General features: G+C 42.9%; 1 protein-coding gene across 1 annotated transcript in view; it reads left to right on the top strand.

Moving 5' to 3' along the window:
* Positions 1–680: 680 nt before the first annotated feature.
* BICC1 (BicC family RNA binding protein 1) overlaps positions 681–19,068 on the top strand; it is a gene marked incomplete at its 5' end in the record, with an annotated part of 104,514 nt that continues 86,126 nt past the window's right edge. The window contains one exon of the mRNA XM_081004874.1: positions 681–1,260. Coding sequence (XP_080861000.1) covers positions 681–1,260 — 580 coding nt within the window. The remainder of the gene's footprint in view (positions 1,261–19,068) is intronic.

Here is a 19,068-nt window from a genome sequence, read left to right as displayed (position 1 = left end):
TCTGGCCTGGCTGCATTCCTTACCTAACCCTAGGTTTGACTGCTAGTTTTTAAAGGGGGAGAGCTTCTCAGGGGAAAACACTTATCCCTATCCACCATTGCCTCCAAACACTATTGGCATATCTGGAAAATATACAATCCTTCGATTACTGTCAGTAAAGTTCAAAACACATTTTGTATGGAATTATTTGAGCTCTCTCACACAGCTTGAAGTCTGAATAGGGAAAGGGGACATAGTCAAAGACTTCTTAGCCTTTTGTCCCCTATTGATTTTTCAGCTCAAAATAACCATTGCTTTTTCACCTATTGTGGGAAGGCTACAGTGTCTCTGTCTCTCGTGCAGCCCCTCCTTCTCACTGGAGACAATTTTGAGTGGGAAAATGCCTGGGATGAGTGGGAGGGGGAAGTGCTTAGCAACCTATCCCAGCGCCAAATCCACCCCGGCTCGACTTCTGAGAAGTCGCTGCAGCGTCTGGACCACAGAACCCCAGCAGGGCGGGGTGAGGAGGCCGCTACTTATAGCTTTGGGCGGAGCCTCTGGCGCCTCGCGCGAGCGCAGCCTCCGCCGGCTCTATTTATGCGGCGCCCTCCTCGGCGGCTCCCGCCCTCGCGCGCCGCCCCGCCCCTTTTCTCCCCTCGGATATCCCTCCCTCCCCGTCGGCGCGCGCCTCTCGCCGCTCCATGGAGGAGGCGGGGATGCTGTGCGGACTGCGCGCGGGATGGGGGCGCAGCCGAGCTGCAGCCGGCCCGGGACAAGCGCTGTGCAAGGCGAGCGGCTGCAGCAGCAGCAGCAAGAGGGACAGCCGCGCGCTCGGCGGGGAGCCTGAGCTGGAGGCTGAGGAGGCAGGCGCCACCGCCGCCGCCGCCGGCGGGACCAGCGAGGCTCTGGCGGGCTGGGATGAAGCGGGCGGCGGGCGGCTGTGGGGCCAAATAGCTTCCCGCGGCGGCGGCGGCCGGACAGGCGACGACGGCGGCTGCTGCTATTGCTGCTGCGGGCAGGAGGCTGAGGGCAGCGGGGCGGCCGCCGTCGCCTCAGCGTCCTCCGCCGCCGCCGAGTGGGGCGCGGGGATGGCGGCTCCTCCTCACGGCTACCCGCTCTCGGACCCGGGCTCCAACAGCGAGCGCAGCGCCGACTCGCCGCTGCCCGACGACGACGGCGGCTCCTCGGCGGCCGGCCCCGCCCGAGCCCCCTCGGCCAGCCCCGAGTGGGGCGAGGAGAGGTTCCGCGTGGACAGGAAGAAGCTGGAGGCCATGCTGCAAGGTGAGGAGCCCGCGGCGGGAGGGAAAGGCGAGCGGGCGGGCGGGCGGGCGGGCGGGCGACGCCGAGGGACTCCAGGGAGCCGCGAGGGAGCCGCGGCTGGGGCGGCCGCGCGGCGCCTGCGCAACTCGGCCCGAGCATTCCGCTTTGCCTCCCTCGCCGCTATTCGCTGCCCGTTAGACGCGCGGTGGGGAACGTCCTCCTCACCACGTGGCAGAGAGGACCACGCAGCCAGCGTCTCGTGAGGAAGCCCCCTCCCCGGGCTCGCTTGCGTGTCCAGCCTGGAAGGAAGGGGGCGCCTTTGCCTTGCTGGGCTCTAGGGAAAGCATCCCCGCCCCGTACTACTTGATGTACCGTATTTCTCCACGAACTTTTTGTGAAATCCAGACATTGATCTTTTGTCTTTTTCCATCTCCCTTTGCACAGTTCTCCCCCCCCCCGCCCAGGAGGAAGAATAGTTGGCTTATGCAATCTGTGGGATCTAGTTGAGATGCTTGCATTGTAGGGGGCTGGACTAGATGACCCTTGGGGTCCCTTCCCATTCAGGGATTCTATATTGAGTCCCTATTCTTCACACAACAATCCAGTTTTCCCTTCTCTCCTTTTGGGGACTGAAACTGCAGCCTGGAGTGTCTCCAAGGAGGAGGACAGAATAGTCCATTCTGCCACACTTCTGCATCCTAACTTTTGTGGTAAAATCCTCCTCTCTGCTTGGCCACAGAACCATAGAATTGGAAGGGACCCTGGAGTCATCTAGTCCAGCCCCCTGCAATGCAAGAATGTGTAGCTGTCCCATATGGGGGTCAAACCTGCAACCTTGGCGTTATCAGCATCACTGGAAAAGATATTTTTTTAAAAAGCCACTCATCCCTCCAGAAAAGAGTTCATTCCCCAGGTCGTTTGCTTTACACAGCATGGCCTTAATAAATTAACAGAGAAATGGTCCCAGCACCATGTGGGATCTTTGAGTCCAGTGCCCGTGTGGGCATTGCTGTTCAGGGTAAAGCAGGAAAGGTGCTCAGCACCAGCTATTGGGGAAAACCCCACCCCCAGTTTTAAGGAGCACCTCTTCCCCCTCTGTCAGCATTTAGAAGTTGCTGACAGTGTCCATCTACTTCTTCCTCCCTTTGTGGACTTCTGGGAAGATAGCTTTCAAGGGCTTGTGTGTTGCATGGCCAGGAGGAGCAGTTCACCCCTTTTGATTGAAAAGATTTCATTAACAGAGCTTTGGTGGTGGTGGGAGGATGAAGAGGGGGCTGTCAGAAGTCATGGGGCTGGCCTTGACACATGGAGAGAATTGGGGGCTAGAGGCACCCTTAGTGAGCAGAGATCTTTAGCAAAGCTGGAGAAATTGACCCTTTTCTGTGTGTGGATTTCCAGCCAAAGCTTTCATTTTTACCCTGTTTCAAAGCAGGATGTCATTTCTTCCATTCTAGGAATAGTGGCTGCTGTAATTTGGTGTTTCTGGGATGCTCCAAGTTCAGTCTCTTCACTCCCCCCCCCCCAACCTTCTTACTCCAATGTGCCATCTAAAATGCAAGGCTAGAAATAGTTTGCAGAGCACACACTGAAATATGCTGTCTCCAAACTTCGCTGGCTGTTTTGTTTTCTTCTCCCTCCTCTCAACTTTCCTTCCCGTTTGTTTCCCAAACACATCAGGTCCCAGATGTGGATAAACTCTCCTTTCTACAGATGTCAGTGCTTCTGCTGTTTTTCAGAGGCTGGAAGTGTTTGTTTCTCTAAGCTTAGGAGTCCACATTTGTCGAGAAATTAGTGGTTTTAGGGGCTTGGTGCAAAGTGAATCTCAATAGCTTCTATGTGTTTTGTTTTGTTTTAAAAAAACTTAATCATTAACACAGGCCCAAAGTTCTGCTTCACAGCATCTCAGAGATGTAGGTTTTCCAGGCAACTTCTTAGCTCTGCTTAATTAACATATGCATTCTGCACTCTGAAATGAATACTCTGTTGCATAGTGTGAGTGACTGTCAAAGTGGTAAGATAATTTTGTAACCAATTTATGGGCAACCCCTTTAGAAGGGAAAGCATTAAGGAAATTGAACACTATAAAATAACATCTGTAGTATAGGAGGCTTTTTGGAAATTATCCAAAGCCAGACTTTTAAAAATATTTGCAGCTGGTATAATCTGACATGCATTATTTCCTTATACAGCTCCAAATAAAGCAGTAAACTTGTGCTTCACTTTCTAAATTACTTGAGTTCAAACTTCCCCAGGATCCTTTTCATAAGGCTGAAGTTGCAAAGGATTCTGGGTAACTTTGTAGGACATTGGTGCTGTTTGGTTCTCCTGAGTCCAAATTGTTGCTGCTGTCTTTTTACTTTTTCTGCAGTCTTTTAAGTAGGTGCTACAACAATACCCTAGTTTGTGGTGTGTATACTCATTTTATATCGCCCCATTTAGTATCTGGTTACAATGGATTTTGCATGTTTTTCCAGCCCTTGAAAATGTGGGTGGGTGTGACCAGGTATCATGGGGCAGAAATGTATGGCATGGACATTAATTACTGTCATACAATTTCTTACGTATTTTCAGTAAGATGAATCCAACAATCTCCTGTGGTTTTGGGTTGCAGGGAAAGATTGGAAGTCTACAAAAGAGTGCTTTAGGCAGCATATCCACCATTACAGTACTTATCTTCTCATCATGGAATCCATAAATGATTGCAGTATCCTAGAGTTCTGCAGTTTGGAAACCATTGTTCCATGAATGAAAACCGTAGTACTGAGAAAATTCACGTAGTATTGTTGAACTCCTATAATGTGGAAGGTAGGCTAGAAATAAACTGCATCAGTTTACTAGCAAAAGTGCAAATGTTTAAGAGTACATTGTGTAGAGGAGAACCAATTGTTTTCTGTTGCCTGTTTATTATGGTGGGTTGCCTTAAAATTTCGTTCTGTTTTGAATTGCATTACCCTTGCTGAAACTTAAGTAAACAGTTTTTGATAAAACATTTACGAGGGCTGGTTATGAAGGCAGATGTGTAGATTAGAAATGGTTGGAAATCCTCAGCATTTGTGTACCTAATTGAGCTTTTAATGGTCCCTGTGCTTTAGTGGTGGTGATCAGAAATTATCCAGAAACCTTTCCTTTGATCAAAGCAAATAACTCCATTTTATTGCTTTGCAGTTTAGTATGCTGATTATGTTGTGAACCACCTGTAGCATTTTTTTAAAGTGGAAAAGCAGGATTACAATAATTTTGTGAACGCTGTACATAAGCCCTTCTAAAACATCCCACTATATGTCTATGCTTGGTGTAGGGTGGCTAGACTTGGTGGGTCTTTGATCATAACATGGCTCATATTATAATGTATGCAGATCAGAGATGGAGAAACTCTGCTCCCCTCATACATTGTTGGCCTACAACTCCTGCAATGGTTCAACAAGCTGGCAACATGTAGTGGCAAGATGAATTGGATAAGTTGACATACAAACTGTAACAAGGACAACCATGACTTCAAGGAAGAATGGGACCTTTTTACAAATTATCTAAAAAGACAACAAAACGATTTAGACTCCTTGGCAGGTTTTGCATAAACATCCACAAAGTTATCAGTTGAATATATGATAGAAAAGGCAACAATATGTACAATTTTATAATATGCAGAGAATAATATGTGTAAAGAAACCAGGGAGGGGAGCTGAGGGAAGTCCTTGGGGGAGAGAGGGAAGGGGGGGAATGTAAATGCTTATGTTGATTGATAATTTGTTTGCTAAAATTGTTCAATAAAATATATTTTAAAAAACAAACAAGCTGGCAACATGTACAGCACTCTGCAACATTCATGTGGCTAACTTACACTTATAATCAAGGCTTTGCAAGTGAGCACTATATATTTGTTTCCTTCATGCCTTCACAATTGCAAAGCACCGGGACTGAACTCTCCAACGCACCTTTCCAAATATTCTGTAGCTCTTCTAAGTCTCTACAGCACACAAATAAATTATGTTGCTGCTGCTCCACATTTTAAATAACTCCTTTTCCCTATTTTGCGGTCGCAAAATAGGAAGTAGTCTTTACTTCTTGCAAGATATCCCCGTAGCTGTGTTGCCTCTGTGTTCAGTTCTGAATGTTCTGTTCAGATGGTTATAGCACAGCTTTTGATCATCAGATCAGTGAATTGTGGGTAGTAGAAAAGCAGTCAGTATGACTGACTATAATGTTTGGAATTTGTTTCAAATTAGATTCAGTCTCCTGGGGGTAGGTTAATCTTTAAGCAGTTAATATTTTGTTTTGCTGATAGAGGGATTTTTGGTATGCAACTGAGCAGAGATCACAGTATTTACTGTAATGACTATAATTTAACTTTAAAATTTGAGGAGGCCTTTAAACCCTAAAGGCATGGTATAATCATTGGAAAGAAGTTTGTGTGAGAGATCGTACTGCTAGCTGATCAGAGCTGAGTAGTGGAACATATGGCAGATAATGCCATGAGGTTTTACCTGATGTGGAATATAATTCTAGCTCTCAAACCGCCCCCCCCCCCCAATTCCTCCAAGCAGCTCAAGGAGGTATTATGACCCCCTCTTAGTTCTTACACAGGCTGAGACATAGCGTTTAGCCCAGTGTTACTCAGGAAGCTTTGCAGCTCAGAGGGGGTTTGAGAGTTGAACACCCTAACCTCTGTACCACACTGGCCAAACCACATTATCACTGGGCAAGAGGGCAGCTCGTATGCATAATTTTCATCTCTTGCTAGGCAGATGGACAGTTAAGGCTACCTGTCTTTGGAGGTGTTTGCCCATCCATGTACCTGGCTCAGGAACTCAGGTTTAATAAGGGGTCACAACAGGCACACATTGATAAATTACTATTTGGTCAATGATTGTCAGCACTCTCCCACAGAAGTCTCCCATTTACAGGAGGTGCTCATGTGCTTTCTGTTCGCTAGAAAACACTCTTTTAAAAGATTAGTTTATTTTCTTGTCGTACTTGTCTTCATATATACTAAAAAGAAGCAATGTAACTTACACAATATGTACCTCTTTCTGGATCTGCTTATATTTTTACTGCTCTTTTTATAGTTCCACTTGACTCTGCTTGCTTCCACTAATCTGTCTTGCATGATTTTATCTGCTTGGGTATATATTGCCTTATACAAAGTATGCAGAAAAGCCATAACAGAGAGCAGGGATTAGTTGGAGCGATGCAACTTCCCATCAGTGCACCATGCTTATTTTGTCCTTATGCTGTATTTAATTTTTCAGCTGCTTCAGGCAAGAGTACTTCCTTGTTCACCTTATGAAGCTGATCAGCAGCTGTGGAACAGATGCCTAATTGAAACATTTACTGGAGCAGCATAGTTGATACTTTGGTAATACCTGTAGAGAAGACCTGCACAGGTCATTGAATGATGCTCTATCTCATGCCTGCATTCCACCCACTCTCAGACTGGTGGTGCTTAAGCCACACTGTTCTTGTCTACAAACATTATCAGAGAGGAATTTAACCAGTACACAACAAAGTGATTTTTACTAATTCTTTAAATTAAGTCTGTACCTCCATTCAGGTAAAAAGTTCTAGTCCATTTTACAGTAGCTTCTAAAACACAATTAATAATTGTAGCTGGAGGCAGGGAGGGCCTCAGATACTACAAACCTGAGGGTTCTTTTTTAAAAACAAACAAACACCAAAACCCTAAAATACATTGATGTGGTCACCAGGTTAGTCTCCTTGAAGAAAAGTCCCACAAGTAGACTACCACTACTGAAAAGGCCCCTTTCCCTATTGCTCCCTCACCTTGCTCCACTTTTTATTTTTATTTTTTGGTGGGTGGGAGCACTGAGCTAAGCCATAGTTCTGTTTAACATGTCATCCCAATCCAGGTTCATGGCTTATCTCTCCCAAACAAACCATGAGCTGTAAACTATAGGACAAAGCTTGGTTACAGCTCATGGTTTCTCTGGAGAGTGCTAAACCATAAGCCTAGGTTCGGACAACAAGCTAAACCACAGCTCAGCTCCTTGCAGCAGCAAAATTATGAATGAGGAGCAAAGTGACCACAATCTCGTCTCCAGGAGCCCACCCTTTTCATCATGCGAACCAGGCCAGCACTTAGACTCCAGGGGTTCTGTTACAAATAGCTTGTGAATTTGGAGGGCCATGACTGACTTGAATTGCTGCATAATATTTAATAAATCTGAATATCGCTTCTCAAACACGACAGATTCTAAGCTGTCAGGGAAGTATTTGGCATTATTTCTAGACTAGAGTTGCTGTTAGAAGTATTGAATGAGAATGATCCCAAACAAGTGATGTGTTCTTTGGAAATGTTGCTTTGTACTTATAGAAACACTCGATTTTAAAACACAATGATTTTAAGTTTCTGTGTATTAATAACCTAGCTTCATTGAAGGCTGGAGATCAAACAATCATCAGAAATCTGAGCTTAGTCCCTTGGACATGACATGCAGCCCATGCCCCGTTTCATGCTTGCCCATATGTTACTGAATGTGAAGAACAACTGTGTTTGGGTACTATTGTGCTGGTAATGCAGTGCTAGCTTATTTCAGGACTTCACCCAAAGCTTGTGGGGCTTGGAGTTTGTCAGCTGCAATTTGCTGCTAAATTGCTTTTGGGAAATGCAGTAGTAATTTATTGCACTTTGCCTGGCATACTTATGAGAGGCAGCATAGATAGTTTGGGGCTAGCATGGAACACAACTTTGCAAATCCCACAGAAGTTAGTAGTGTACAACAATTTTTACTAACCTCCCTGCCCGCCCACATGTATCTGTGTTAGTCATCTGTGGCATATTGGTGGCCTGAAATGGAAGGAAAATGCTACTTAACATTCTAGTTTTCTGCTTACCTGGCCATTGCTCTGGTGTAATGTTTCTCTCCTAGAAAGAAATGTGTCCTTGTAAAATGCAAGTCATTTCAGTGCTGCTTTATTCAGTGCAAGGAGGTAGACCCAATACTGAAAAATGGTAGCTGAGAGACCCACTGCAGTGCAGAAGGCAAGTCAGTGCTCTGATGAAGAAAGGGCAGTGATGGAAAGTAGCAATATCATTTTCAAAGAACTTAAATTCAGCAAAATAATGATGTCTCAGCTACAGACATGAAAATTGGCACTAAAGGTTACATAAAAGCAAGGATTCTGCTGTGTCTACTTGTATCAATTCCATTTACCTCCACTGCAGAAATCTGTGGACCTTGCAAAGGGAGCAAGCTAACATTTTCTTTGTGTTACTGGGAAAAAAATCTCATAGCAGTAGCTGTGAATGTAGTTAAGGCAAACCAGAGATTCTGGCTAAAGACGACATTCTCAAACTTCCTTTCAGCAGATGTGCTGGTAACTTTGAATACCTGTTGTCAGGACAGGCTCCATGCCAGGGAGGGTTTCCTGCAAATGAGCATCAAAAAAGACTGCTGGGACACGTAAAATGCTTTAAAAACTCTTTCTTTTCTCTTAAACTTAAGGCTTTGGCAGCAGGTTCACTTTTTATTCATACTCTCTCCCCATCTCCCACCCCCAGGTGATCATATTAAAATTGGGCAGTTTGTATTTGAGATTTTTTCCTTAATGACATGCTCAAGCATGTCAAGTATTGCTTCAGTGGGGAGAAGCAGAATTTGACCCTGTATGTGTTTGGGTTTCAGAACTCTTAAGGGGAGGGTTCTTTGTATGTGTGTAAACTTCTTTTATTTATGCAACTTTGTGAATTTCTCACACAGTGTGCTACAGTGTTTACATCCAATGCACTTGTGTTACATTTAATAGCATTTTGGTTATTTTTGCAATACGTGTATACAGAAATCTCTTTGTATCCTCCTATAAGTTGTTGGTCAATTTGGTGAATTTTCTTCAGTGTTGTTATGCAGATCTTTAACTTTCTTGGTTTTTTTCAAGTGGCAGAGTGATGCATTGTACTGTATACCCACAACTTGTGTGGGGGTGGGTTATATTCCAGGGATTTGAGCCTAAAGCCAAAATTGTGTATAGGGAAAACTGTGAATCTGGTCTGGGACCGTAATAAATTTCATTTCATTGTATAGGGAAAACTTTGGGTTCAGTGGCAGATGGGATTGCCAAAGTCGTCTTCTGCAGACTTCTGCCCCCTTTTCATTTGTTTTTTTAAATTTTTTGCCAAGTGAGTAAAGTGGAATGTGCACAAATTAAATTCACATAAGTTGCAGGCTGGCTGCAATTTATGGCACAATTTAGAATCGTAGCTGGTTATAATCTGCATTTCATCCTAGACATTAATAGGGATGGAGGTCTGTTCATGTAAGGAACCCCTTTCTTGTTGAATTATACCTGAGTAAGTGCAACGCGGGTGGCGCTGTGGGTTAAACCACAGAGCCTAGGACTTGCCGATCAAAAGGTCGGCGGTTTGAATCCCCACGATGGGGTGAGCTGCCGTTGCTCGGTCCCAGCTCCTGCCAACCTAGCAGTTCGAAAGCACGTCAAAGTGCAAGTAGATAAATAGGTACCGCTCTGGCGGGAAGGGAAACGGTGTTTCCGTGTGCTGCTCTGGTTCGCCAGAAGCAGCTTACTCATGCTGGCCACATGACCCGGAAACTGTATGCCGGCTCCCTCGGCCAGTTAAGCGAGATGAGCGCCACAATCCCAGAGTTGGTCACGACTGGACCTAATGGTCAGGGGTCCCTTTACCTTTAAGTTCAACACAGTCATTAAATAACAAGGAGGGACTATGGCACAGTTTGGAATCTCTGCCATTGTTCAGCACTGTATGGATTGTAGCTCAAGGAATTGTAGCAGGCAGTGCCCTAGAGTGGTGCCTCGCAAGACGAAATTAATTCGTTCCGCGAGTTTTTTCGTCTTGCGGTTTTTTTCGTCTTGCGAAGCACGGTGTCGGAAAAGTTTTGGAAAAGCTTCAAAAATCACCAAAGTCTTCAAAAACCTCAAAAAAGGCTACCACACCGCGTGCTATGAGTTGTTCCTCGAAGTCAAGTCGCAACTGTATTAACGGTTTTAAGGAAAAGGAAACAAACTTGCAAGACATTTCCGTCTTGCGAAGCAACTCAAAAAACCAAAAACCCTTTCGTTTTGCGAGTTTTCCGTCTTGCGAGGCATTCGTCTTGCGAGGTACCACTGTACTAGTGATGCCTGTTTTTTAACAGTGCAAAACAGCGTTCCCCAATATGGTGCCCTCCAGAAGTTATTGAACTGTAGCTCCCATCAAGTTCAGCCAGCATGGCCAATAGCCAAGGATGATGGCATTTGTAGTCCAATAACTTCTGGAGGGCACCTGGTTGGGGAAGCCTGGTATAGAAACTTGCATCAGGTAACGGAGATGTCTCTATGTAAGAAGGAAGCAATGTGAAAGTTTTTAGATTTACAGATAAAATGCATCTTTAAAGCTCTACTGATATATTGACGTGGAAGTGGCTTTGACCGTTGCTGAGTTTTCAGTCTTGAATGTGTTTTTGTGAAAAGCTGCGATTAACATTGCCAGTTAGAAAATCTGCAGCAAGAGCTGGATTGCAATTCTCTGTGTACTTGATTGGAATTAACTGTCATGATAAAAGTTGTGTGAGTGGTTTGTCATAGATGTAAAACCATTCCTAACACTTGAAATGAAGTCAGTGTTCTGAATAAGAATCAAGTTCTTGCTCTTCTGGAATAGGTAGATATGCAATGCAGGAAGTTCATTCTTTCCTATATAAATATCTCTTAGTAATAATAAACCACTAAGGATCCAAGCCTCTTCCTCCCTGTGTCTAGGTTTTTAATGAACCACTGCAATACTTTGCTTAGAAAACCAAAATACTGAGGTTTCAGGTTAGCAGTTTAGATTCTGTAGTAACTGGAACATCTTTAATAGCGTTTACATTTTGTTTCATGTGTGCATAGCAGGAAAGGCTTCAGTTACTATTTTTGCTTTCATGTGCCAAATCTGCTGATTAGGCTTTCCTATAGAAAAATAAATATATGAAACGGATTTGTGGGAGTTGTAGTCTTTAAAACATTTTTACATTCCTTTGTTAACTATTGTAATAATACCACTTTCTCAAATTTCAGTGTTTCCTTAGTAGTATAACAGGCTATCTTGGTTTGGCATGAATGCCTTGGTTAAGTATTGCTGGCTTGCACATTCCTGTTGGTTACATTACAATCTTTACCTATCATTGGAAAATATGCCCTGTTAACTGCTCATTGTGGACAGCCTGATTAAAAACCTGCCTATTTAGTGAATAAACATGCCAGTGTTTATCCCTTATACAAGCTAGAAAACTGTCTTCATAATTCTGCATATTTCACTTTATGTAAAGGGAAATTGCGACCATCTGTATGCTGTGCCAAGAAAATGCAAGCTCTGTAGGTGGAATAATTTGTATAAATGTGCGTGCCATTTGCATAGTATCCCACCACCTTCCCAAGAGATTTGCTAACTTGCTTGTATGGAATGAGATGAAGAGAATATGGGGTGGGGGAGGCAGCTGACAGCTAAGCAATGGTCAAAAGGAGTAGTCAGCAATTTGGGCTGAACACCAAGTACTTTCAGACCTTAGTAGGCTCATTTTTGGCTAGGAAGGGCAAGAAGGCACATCTTCCTTGTTTGATGGCACCTAGCTGGGCACTTTCACAGATAGACTCAAGTGTACATCACCCTGGCCATTTAATGACTTAATTAATGCATGCAAATAAAGGATGGTCTTTCCTCTTTCTGCAGCTGCATTTTGGTATGTAATAGCCAAGGGTGGATGGAGGAGGATCGACACTGAAATGGTAGGTAGGAAAGTTGTAATGAAATGCACCTGGATTTCATCCACACAATTTTTTCCTCTTCACCCCTTTTTGCTTTTATCTTACTTCCACAACTGTATTGGTAAAGTTCATTGAAACATTTTTCATAGCCCCAGTACAAATAGCAAGCTGAAGGAGAGCTGTTTAGGGCAATTTGATAATTGAATTAGGTTTTAATCAAGCCTTCCTCTAGTTCTGGGTTTCCCCAAACTTGGGCCTGCAGCTGTTTTTGGACTACAATTCCCATCATCCCTGACCTCTGGTCCTGCTAACTATGGATAATGGGAGTTGTAGTCCCAGAACCACCTGAGACCCAAGTTTTGGAAGCCCTGCTCTAGTTTGAGCCTTCTCCTGACACTGGGGCACGGAAACACCTTGTAATTTAGGAAAAAAATATAAAAATTAAGTCTCTGTATCCGTCCATTGTTGCTCACTGTCATCACCTTAGATTGACAATTTGTGCACCAGATTCCCAAGTACACTATGTGTGACAAACCACAATTAGATGCATGGAGCGACAGGTAAAAAGTTTTTATTGATTTTGCTATTTGTCTCCTCTCTGTGTAAGCTCCAATTTATGCCTAATTTTATGAATTTTGGTGACTTGTGCTCAAAACCTTTCCTTCTCATACTTCTGTGCAGACAATAAATTCACCAACATCCTGTCATATACAGGGAAAGCATTGTAGGTCAGATTGGAGTCAATGAACACCTGAAATAGAACCAGGATTTCCCTCTTAGTCCTTCAGCTATCTTTTTCTGTCACATTTGGTGTGCCACTCTTTTCAGGACTTCAGAGTGATGCACCTACGTGGTTTTACTTGCAACAGCCTAAGAAGTAAGCTGCATAAGCTTGCCCAGTCATCCCCAATACTCCTGTCCAGTGTGTCACACTAGATTTGGATAACCGATGTTGCCAAAACTCATAACTAGCTGTTCCAGTAAATGAACTTGTCTAGCCTGTCCTGCTAATCTACATTATGAATTGAGCAATATTTCCCTAAGAAACCTCTCTCAATGAGATTCTGAGGAGAAACTTGGCAGATGAGTTGATGAAAGGCAGCTGCTTTGTAAATGCATGTGTATTGGTTCCTCAGTGTTAACCCCCTACCCTTGATGGAAACGCATGAATTGCTGTGAACTGTGGGCGATATTCAGCTAGGTATTACTTAGAGTAGACCCATTGACATTAATGGGCCTGGTTTAGTCATGTTCATCCATTTCTCTAGATCTCCTCTGAGAACAACTTGGTCGAATACTGCCCTGTGAGACCAGGCCACCGGGACAAAGTGGGGGGGGGGGGTATTTTCTCTTATAGAGCAATGTCTTCCTGTAATGTTTATGTGGTAGATATTTCACTCTCCAGTTCTAAACCTCTCTCTGGTTCCCTGATATGTCCATTAGGATGAGAGGAGCAGGTGAGTTTCCAGGCAGCCCTCTGTCATTGCTGGTATGATGGGTGTGATGCAGGTGAGACTACAAACTACAACATCAAGAGGCCAATGTAATGTTTGCATAGCAGCATCAGCACACAGGTTTATGAGCTGAGGGAGAACTTGAAGAATATAAACAAACTCATTGCACATGCTTACCAAAGCTGCTTGTGTGAGTACTGAACTGATTTGATTGGAGTGAAGGGGAGTTTGCCCACAACTACTCTAGGCACGGGGTAAGAGACAGGGATGAGAATTAGAAGCAACAGCTATCTCTTTCCATGAAGCTTTATTGACATTAGGTTTCAGATCTTGGTCTATGAGACAGCAGAGAGCTGCAGCCTCCAAGGTGCTTTCTGCTTCTGGTACAAAATGTGCTTGAAAGAGTGTGGACAATGCCTGGCAGTATCTTGGAAGCTGGATGGGTTAGCAGATGACTGTATTGTGAAAACTGCAGAGCATCTCTGTCTCTCCATCCCTGCTGCAATGCCTAAGAGCACCCTGGAGATTATGGCAAAGATGGAAGAGAATATGCCATGTGGGTGGGATCCCTGATGTAGATGCAGTGAGTACCCCAATTCTTAAAAGTTGCAGTAGTCAAAAGCCAGGGCTATAGTATTTCAGTGTTCATTTTGTTCCGGGATGTTCATAACACTGCATTCATAAAGCTGTCAGCTGTCGTCCAAAGAGTTTCTTTCAAGCTCCAAGCAGAATGTAGCTTCTGGTAATCAAAGTTTGAATCATTATTGAACTGAAACATATGCCTCTTAAAAAAGAAAATACAGATAGGGCTGAGCTGTAGGGGGAGTGTTCCCAAATGTTGTTGGCAGTGCTTTGCAGTTATTTTGTGAGTGATTGCTGCAAAAGGCCTTAAGTATTATTATTTTTGGAGGTGGGGTTTTTTTGCCCATTTAGAAAGCACTTTCCTCACTCTGAATTCCCCTAGTGACGTTGGACAAATACTATTTGTTATGCAACCTCATGACATCATCACATTAAGTACACGAACCCTGATTAGAATTGTCTGTGTGGCCATTGCCAGGAGTTAGTAAGCTCAGTTAGAAGAGGTGGCGGTGGTGGTGGAGGAAGCACAGAAACAGCAGAAGCAAATGACAGTCAGCAGGGTCAAAATCCACATACATATACCAAACTATAAAGCATTTACAGAAAACTTGTTCCCTGAAAGCATTAGTTTTGACCTCAACTTCAAAACAGGCAAGCATTTGTCCCTCTCTCTAGCTATGTATTAGAGCTCTTGCCTTTCATTCGCTTCTTGATATCTTAAGATAAAAATGGTCCAAATTAAATGCAATGCCAGACTATGGTGCACTGAAGCACTTCACATTATGGCAAAATGTTCAGTGCACTGAGAGATATTCTGAAGATAGTGTGTACTGGCTGGAATGTTAGGGCAATTTACATCTCAGATGGGGACTAAATAAGGACTCTGTGAAACTGTCTTGCGTACAGAAGTCCTGAGGGTAATTAAAATCACACAGCGTGGAAAATATTCGTGTTAAGATTTTATGGATATATATTTTATATATAAATAATATATGCAGGTATCAGGATGGGTGCACCAGCCCAATTAGTTTGGCTCTGATCCAATAAGCAGCCATGGATCATGGACCTGAAGTGGCCTTATCTAGGCTGCTCTGTGCATTTCCTCTTCCAACTGTGCCATGGCCCTGTCCCCTACTCTTGACACTACAGTTGTTGTGGAATGACCACAAGCACCTGTGTGGTGCTTCTGGTTTGTCTACCTAAGCTTGATATGCAGATGGGGAGTTATAATAGAAAACAAAATTGCTGATACCATAATACCAGTATACACATGTATGGTACGCTTGCAAGTGGAAATACTGGTCAGCTCACCTCAAAAAGAACGTTGTAGAGTTAGAAAAGGTTCAGAGAAGGGCAACCAAAATTATCAAGGGAATGAAGGAACTCACCAATGAGAAAATGTTGCAGCATTTGGGGCTTTTCGGTTTAGAGAAAAGACAAAGTATTATTATTATTATTATTATTATTATTATTATTATTTATTTACATGGTCGCCCTGGCCAGTCCAAGCACGTTGTCCACATCTTCTAGCCTTTCTAACAGAAACTCACCCACCACAACAGGACTAGACAGTGTTCTGCCTAGAAATGATGGAAGTGTATCAAGTTACGGGGACAGTGGATAAAGAAATTGCCTTAGTAGGTGCTATTCAGCCCTTTCCTTTCTGAGGTAAGATCAGTTAGAGGTGAGCTGTGCTTTGGAACAGAAACCCGCTAAACTATTTTCTTCTTCCTTTCCTTACACAATTTGAATTAAGACCTACTGGTGCACTAAGGCCCTTAGCTTGACTTGCTGCTATCACAGTTTTGCTTTTAAAATACTGAATTTTAACTGTTTGTTTTTTATTGTGTATTCTGAATCTTGTACTCTGCTTTGGACAACTTGTTGGGACACAGATTTTAAACTTGATAAATATACACCAAGGATCTTCAGAAAGAAGCACTCTTTCCTGGCCATCTCCAGCCTTCTGTTAGATCACACCATTCAAATGATTTCTGGCTGTTTCTAGCTTCATAAGGATGAAGTTTGAAAATGCATATTGATAATTCCCTCTGCTATTTCTGTAAAATAATGACAATTAAAATAAAAAGCATTTCTGGACCACTTAATATTTAAAATATCTACATGGTATACAAAAATAGAGCATAAAAACAATAAAATAAAAAAGGTACAACATAAATAGTAAAATAAAAAATATAACTTCAGTAATAACTGGTCAGGAAAAGCCTGGACAAATGAAATTTATGAGATTTCTGAAGTGACTGATGGATCTCAATTATCTCAATTTGTCATGCAGAAAGAACACTGAGTAGTTCTATCACTGCTGCTTTTGCTAACAGACATTTAGCTAAATCTAAAGTTAATGATGCACTTTGTAGTAGCAGAAAGTTGGAACTCTGTTCCCATCAGAATATTCACATATAAATATGTATTTAATTGAAAATTCCTTTTGGGTGACTTTCTCTGTCTAGTCTTAGTTGAGAAATGTGGGTACTTTCTGAAGTGGCTAATGAGTGCAAGAAGTTGAGAGAATGAGTAAGTGTGGAAAGTTTGAGATTTCTGTTTACCCCAAGCAACGAGAGCCATGTAGTCTTCATATTCTAAAGCATCATGAGCTCACCTGCAGAATTTTGCATTCTGATAGTATTAAACTTGTTAGCATTAACTTTTTTTTTTCTAATTTTGGGGGTTTGGTCTCTTATCTCTAGCAATGTTGTTTTGGGTGCATACTCTTCCCCCACTCCCAATTTCAGGATTATCCAAGATCTTGCATTGAATTAATTTACTTTAGTATAATGTGTCATTCCCTCCCCTAAAAAAAAAAAACCTCATAAGGCACAGTCTTTAATTTTTGGGACGTGCTTGCATGTCACTGAAATCCTATTCATTGCTTGAGCCATATGGATCATCCAGTTGTTGAGCCTCCTATGATCCATTTGTTGGTTACAGTCTTTGTGTTGAAGCATTTCACTCACCTTCTTGCTTAGTTTGAGCCCCCAAGTTATGCTAGCATAGTGTGAAGAGCGCTTGCGTAGTCTTACTGAACAGCTTTACAAACTACTGCACAAAAACATTAGATAGCCCCTGTGTAATTTGCAACTTATGTAAAACTGGAGAGGGCAACCTGTGGCCTCGTCACATCTGGCCTACTCAGAGCCCTGCTCAGGGAAGACCTATTGAAATTAGTGGACTAACTTAGATTCATTTGTTTCAATGGGTCTCCCCTGAGTATTATTGAGTTGGACTGCAAATCTTATTATCCCTGACCATTGTTTATGCTGGCTGGGGCTGCTAGGTATTGTGTTCCACCATATATTGTAGACCAGGGGTTCCCAAATTGTGATCTGTGTACCACCACTAGTCCACAAGCTTTATTCAGTTGGTCTGCAGCATGCCTGTGGATCTGTGGTTGAAGACAAAAGATTGCACATGCATCACATTACACATTCATATTGCTTTTAATTGTATTTTAATTTTTTTCTTACATTGGACTTTTTATGATGTTACAATTTTAATTCTTTGGAATTAAAATTGTAATATAATGAAATGCATTGTATAAGAAATAACAGAAGCAATTAAATGCAATTAAAACCATGCAGCATCTAACACAAAACAGTACAATTAATACAATAGACAGAAACATCATTAAGTGGTCCACCAAGACTCTCAGCTATTTTCAAGAAATCCCTGGGGACACAGGGAGTTGAAGAAACACTATTGTAGACTATAGGTTGCCCACTCATTGGTGTGAAGCAAAACCCACCCAAACTGTTGTAAAGGTTTCTTTTTTGGTCCCTTGGAATGTTATGCTTTCCACAAGTGAGCAGGCAATTGGCTGTCAACAAGCCTACAGTTGCATTGTGTGAGATCTAATGCACAGTTTAGTAGTCAGTGTGAAAAGTCTAACTGATCCTTGTCAGTAAGCATTCTCAAGAGTGAGTGAAGGATGGGAGTTGTAGTTCATCAACATTTCCAGGACTACAGGTTCCCCACTACTGTGTTGGGCCTTTTGCTGTTGAATAATGATTTCTGTTCTGTTATCTTGGCTTTGCCCTCTCCATGTAGGCTTTTTTTTTTTTTTTTTTTTTTGGATTAGCATGGTCTGTGTTTAATTATGCATAGAATGAGTTGCCAGTTTGGCTTTGAACTGTGCAGACAGTTTTAGTTTGTGACTATTTTCTGCAGAACTTACTGGATGTAATATTGTACTTGAGAGAGGGAGGGGTGGGGAGAATGACTCTGCTTATTAGTTTTGCATTTCATGTATTGTCTTGCTTGACATCCATTGGTTCTTAGAGCATAATAATTCTACCACTAAAAAGGTAAACGAAAGTGAACCCTGGCGACAATGGGATGCAGCGCTCATCTTGCTTAAGGCCGAGGGAGCAGGCGTTTGTCCACAGACAGCTTTCCGGGCCAGCAAGACTAAACCGCTTCTGGCTCAACGGAACACCGTGACGGAAGCCAGAGCACACTAACAACCTGTTGATTCTCAAAAGAAAACACACATAACCATGTACAGAGAAGACCAGTCAAGATACCCAGGTGTTCTTCAGAGAATCTTGTAAAGGGACAGTGCAATAATTGGAGGTGGGGGTGAAGGTTAGACATTCCCATAGATTCATTCTGGAACTTGCAGCCACTCACACTGGTTTCAATTCAGTATAACAACCCCCCCCCATCCCCGATGCTTCTGACATTTTGTAAGTGTGCTAAGGTTTAAGCATTTTAGTTTGGAACTCCTTTTCAGTCAACCTGGCTTTCATATCTAACCCTTTAAAGTGCCACATTAACCTTTTATATGCCCATAGAAATTTAGCAACACTTCACCTTTGTAAAATTCACTACGTCTGCAGGATGAAGTCACAGGAAGTCTGCAGAAAGTATGATCAGTCATCATTTTAGCTTCATCATTTAGGATCAAGTAAAGGGCATGAGGGAATCTGAAGCAGCACGGACAGTGGTCCAGTTACCCATTTTGCCTGCTGTATTTGTAGTACTGGTTTACTAATTACATGACTATTTCATTTCAAGTTTCATATCACTGCTACAACTGTAATCACAGAGACTTTTCTAGATG

This window comes from Podarcis pityusensis (assembly GCF_964106645.2).
Source record: "Podarcis pityusensis genome assembly, chromosome: 5".
In the NCBI taxonomy this organism is placed as follows: Eukaryota; Metazoa; Chordata; class Lepidosauria; order Squamata; family Lacertidae; genus Podarcis; species Podarcis pityusensis.
Note: the sequence above shows the minus strand (reverse complement) of the source record. Positions and strands in the feature narration are given on the sequence as shown.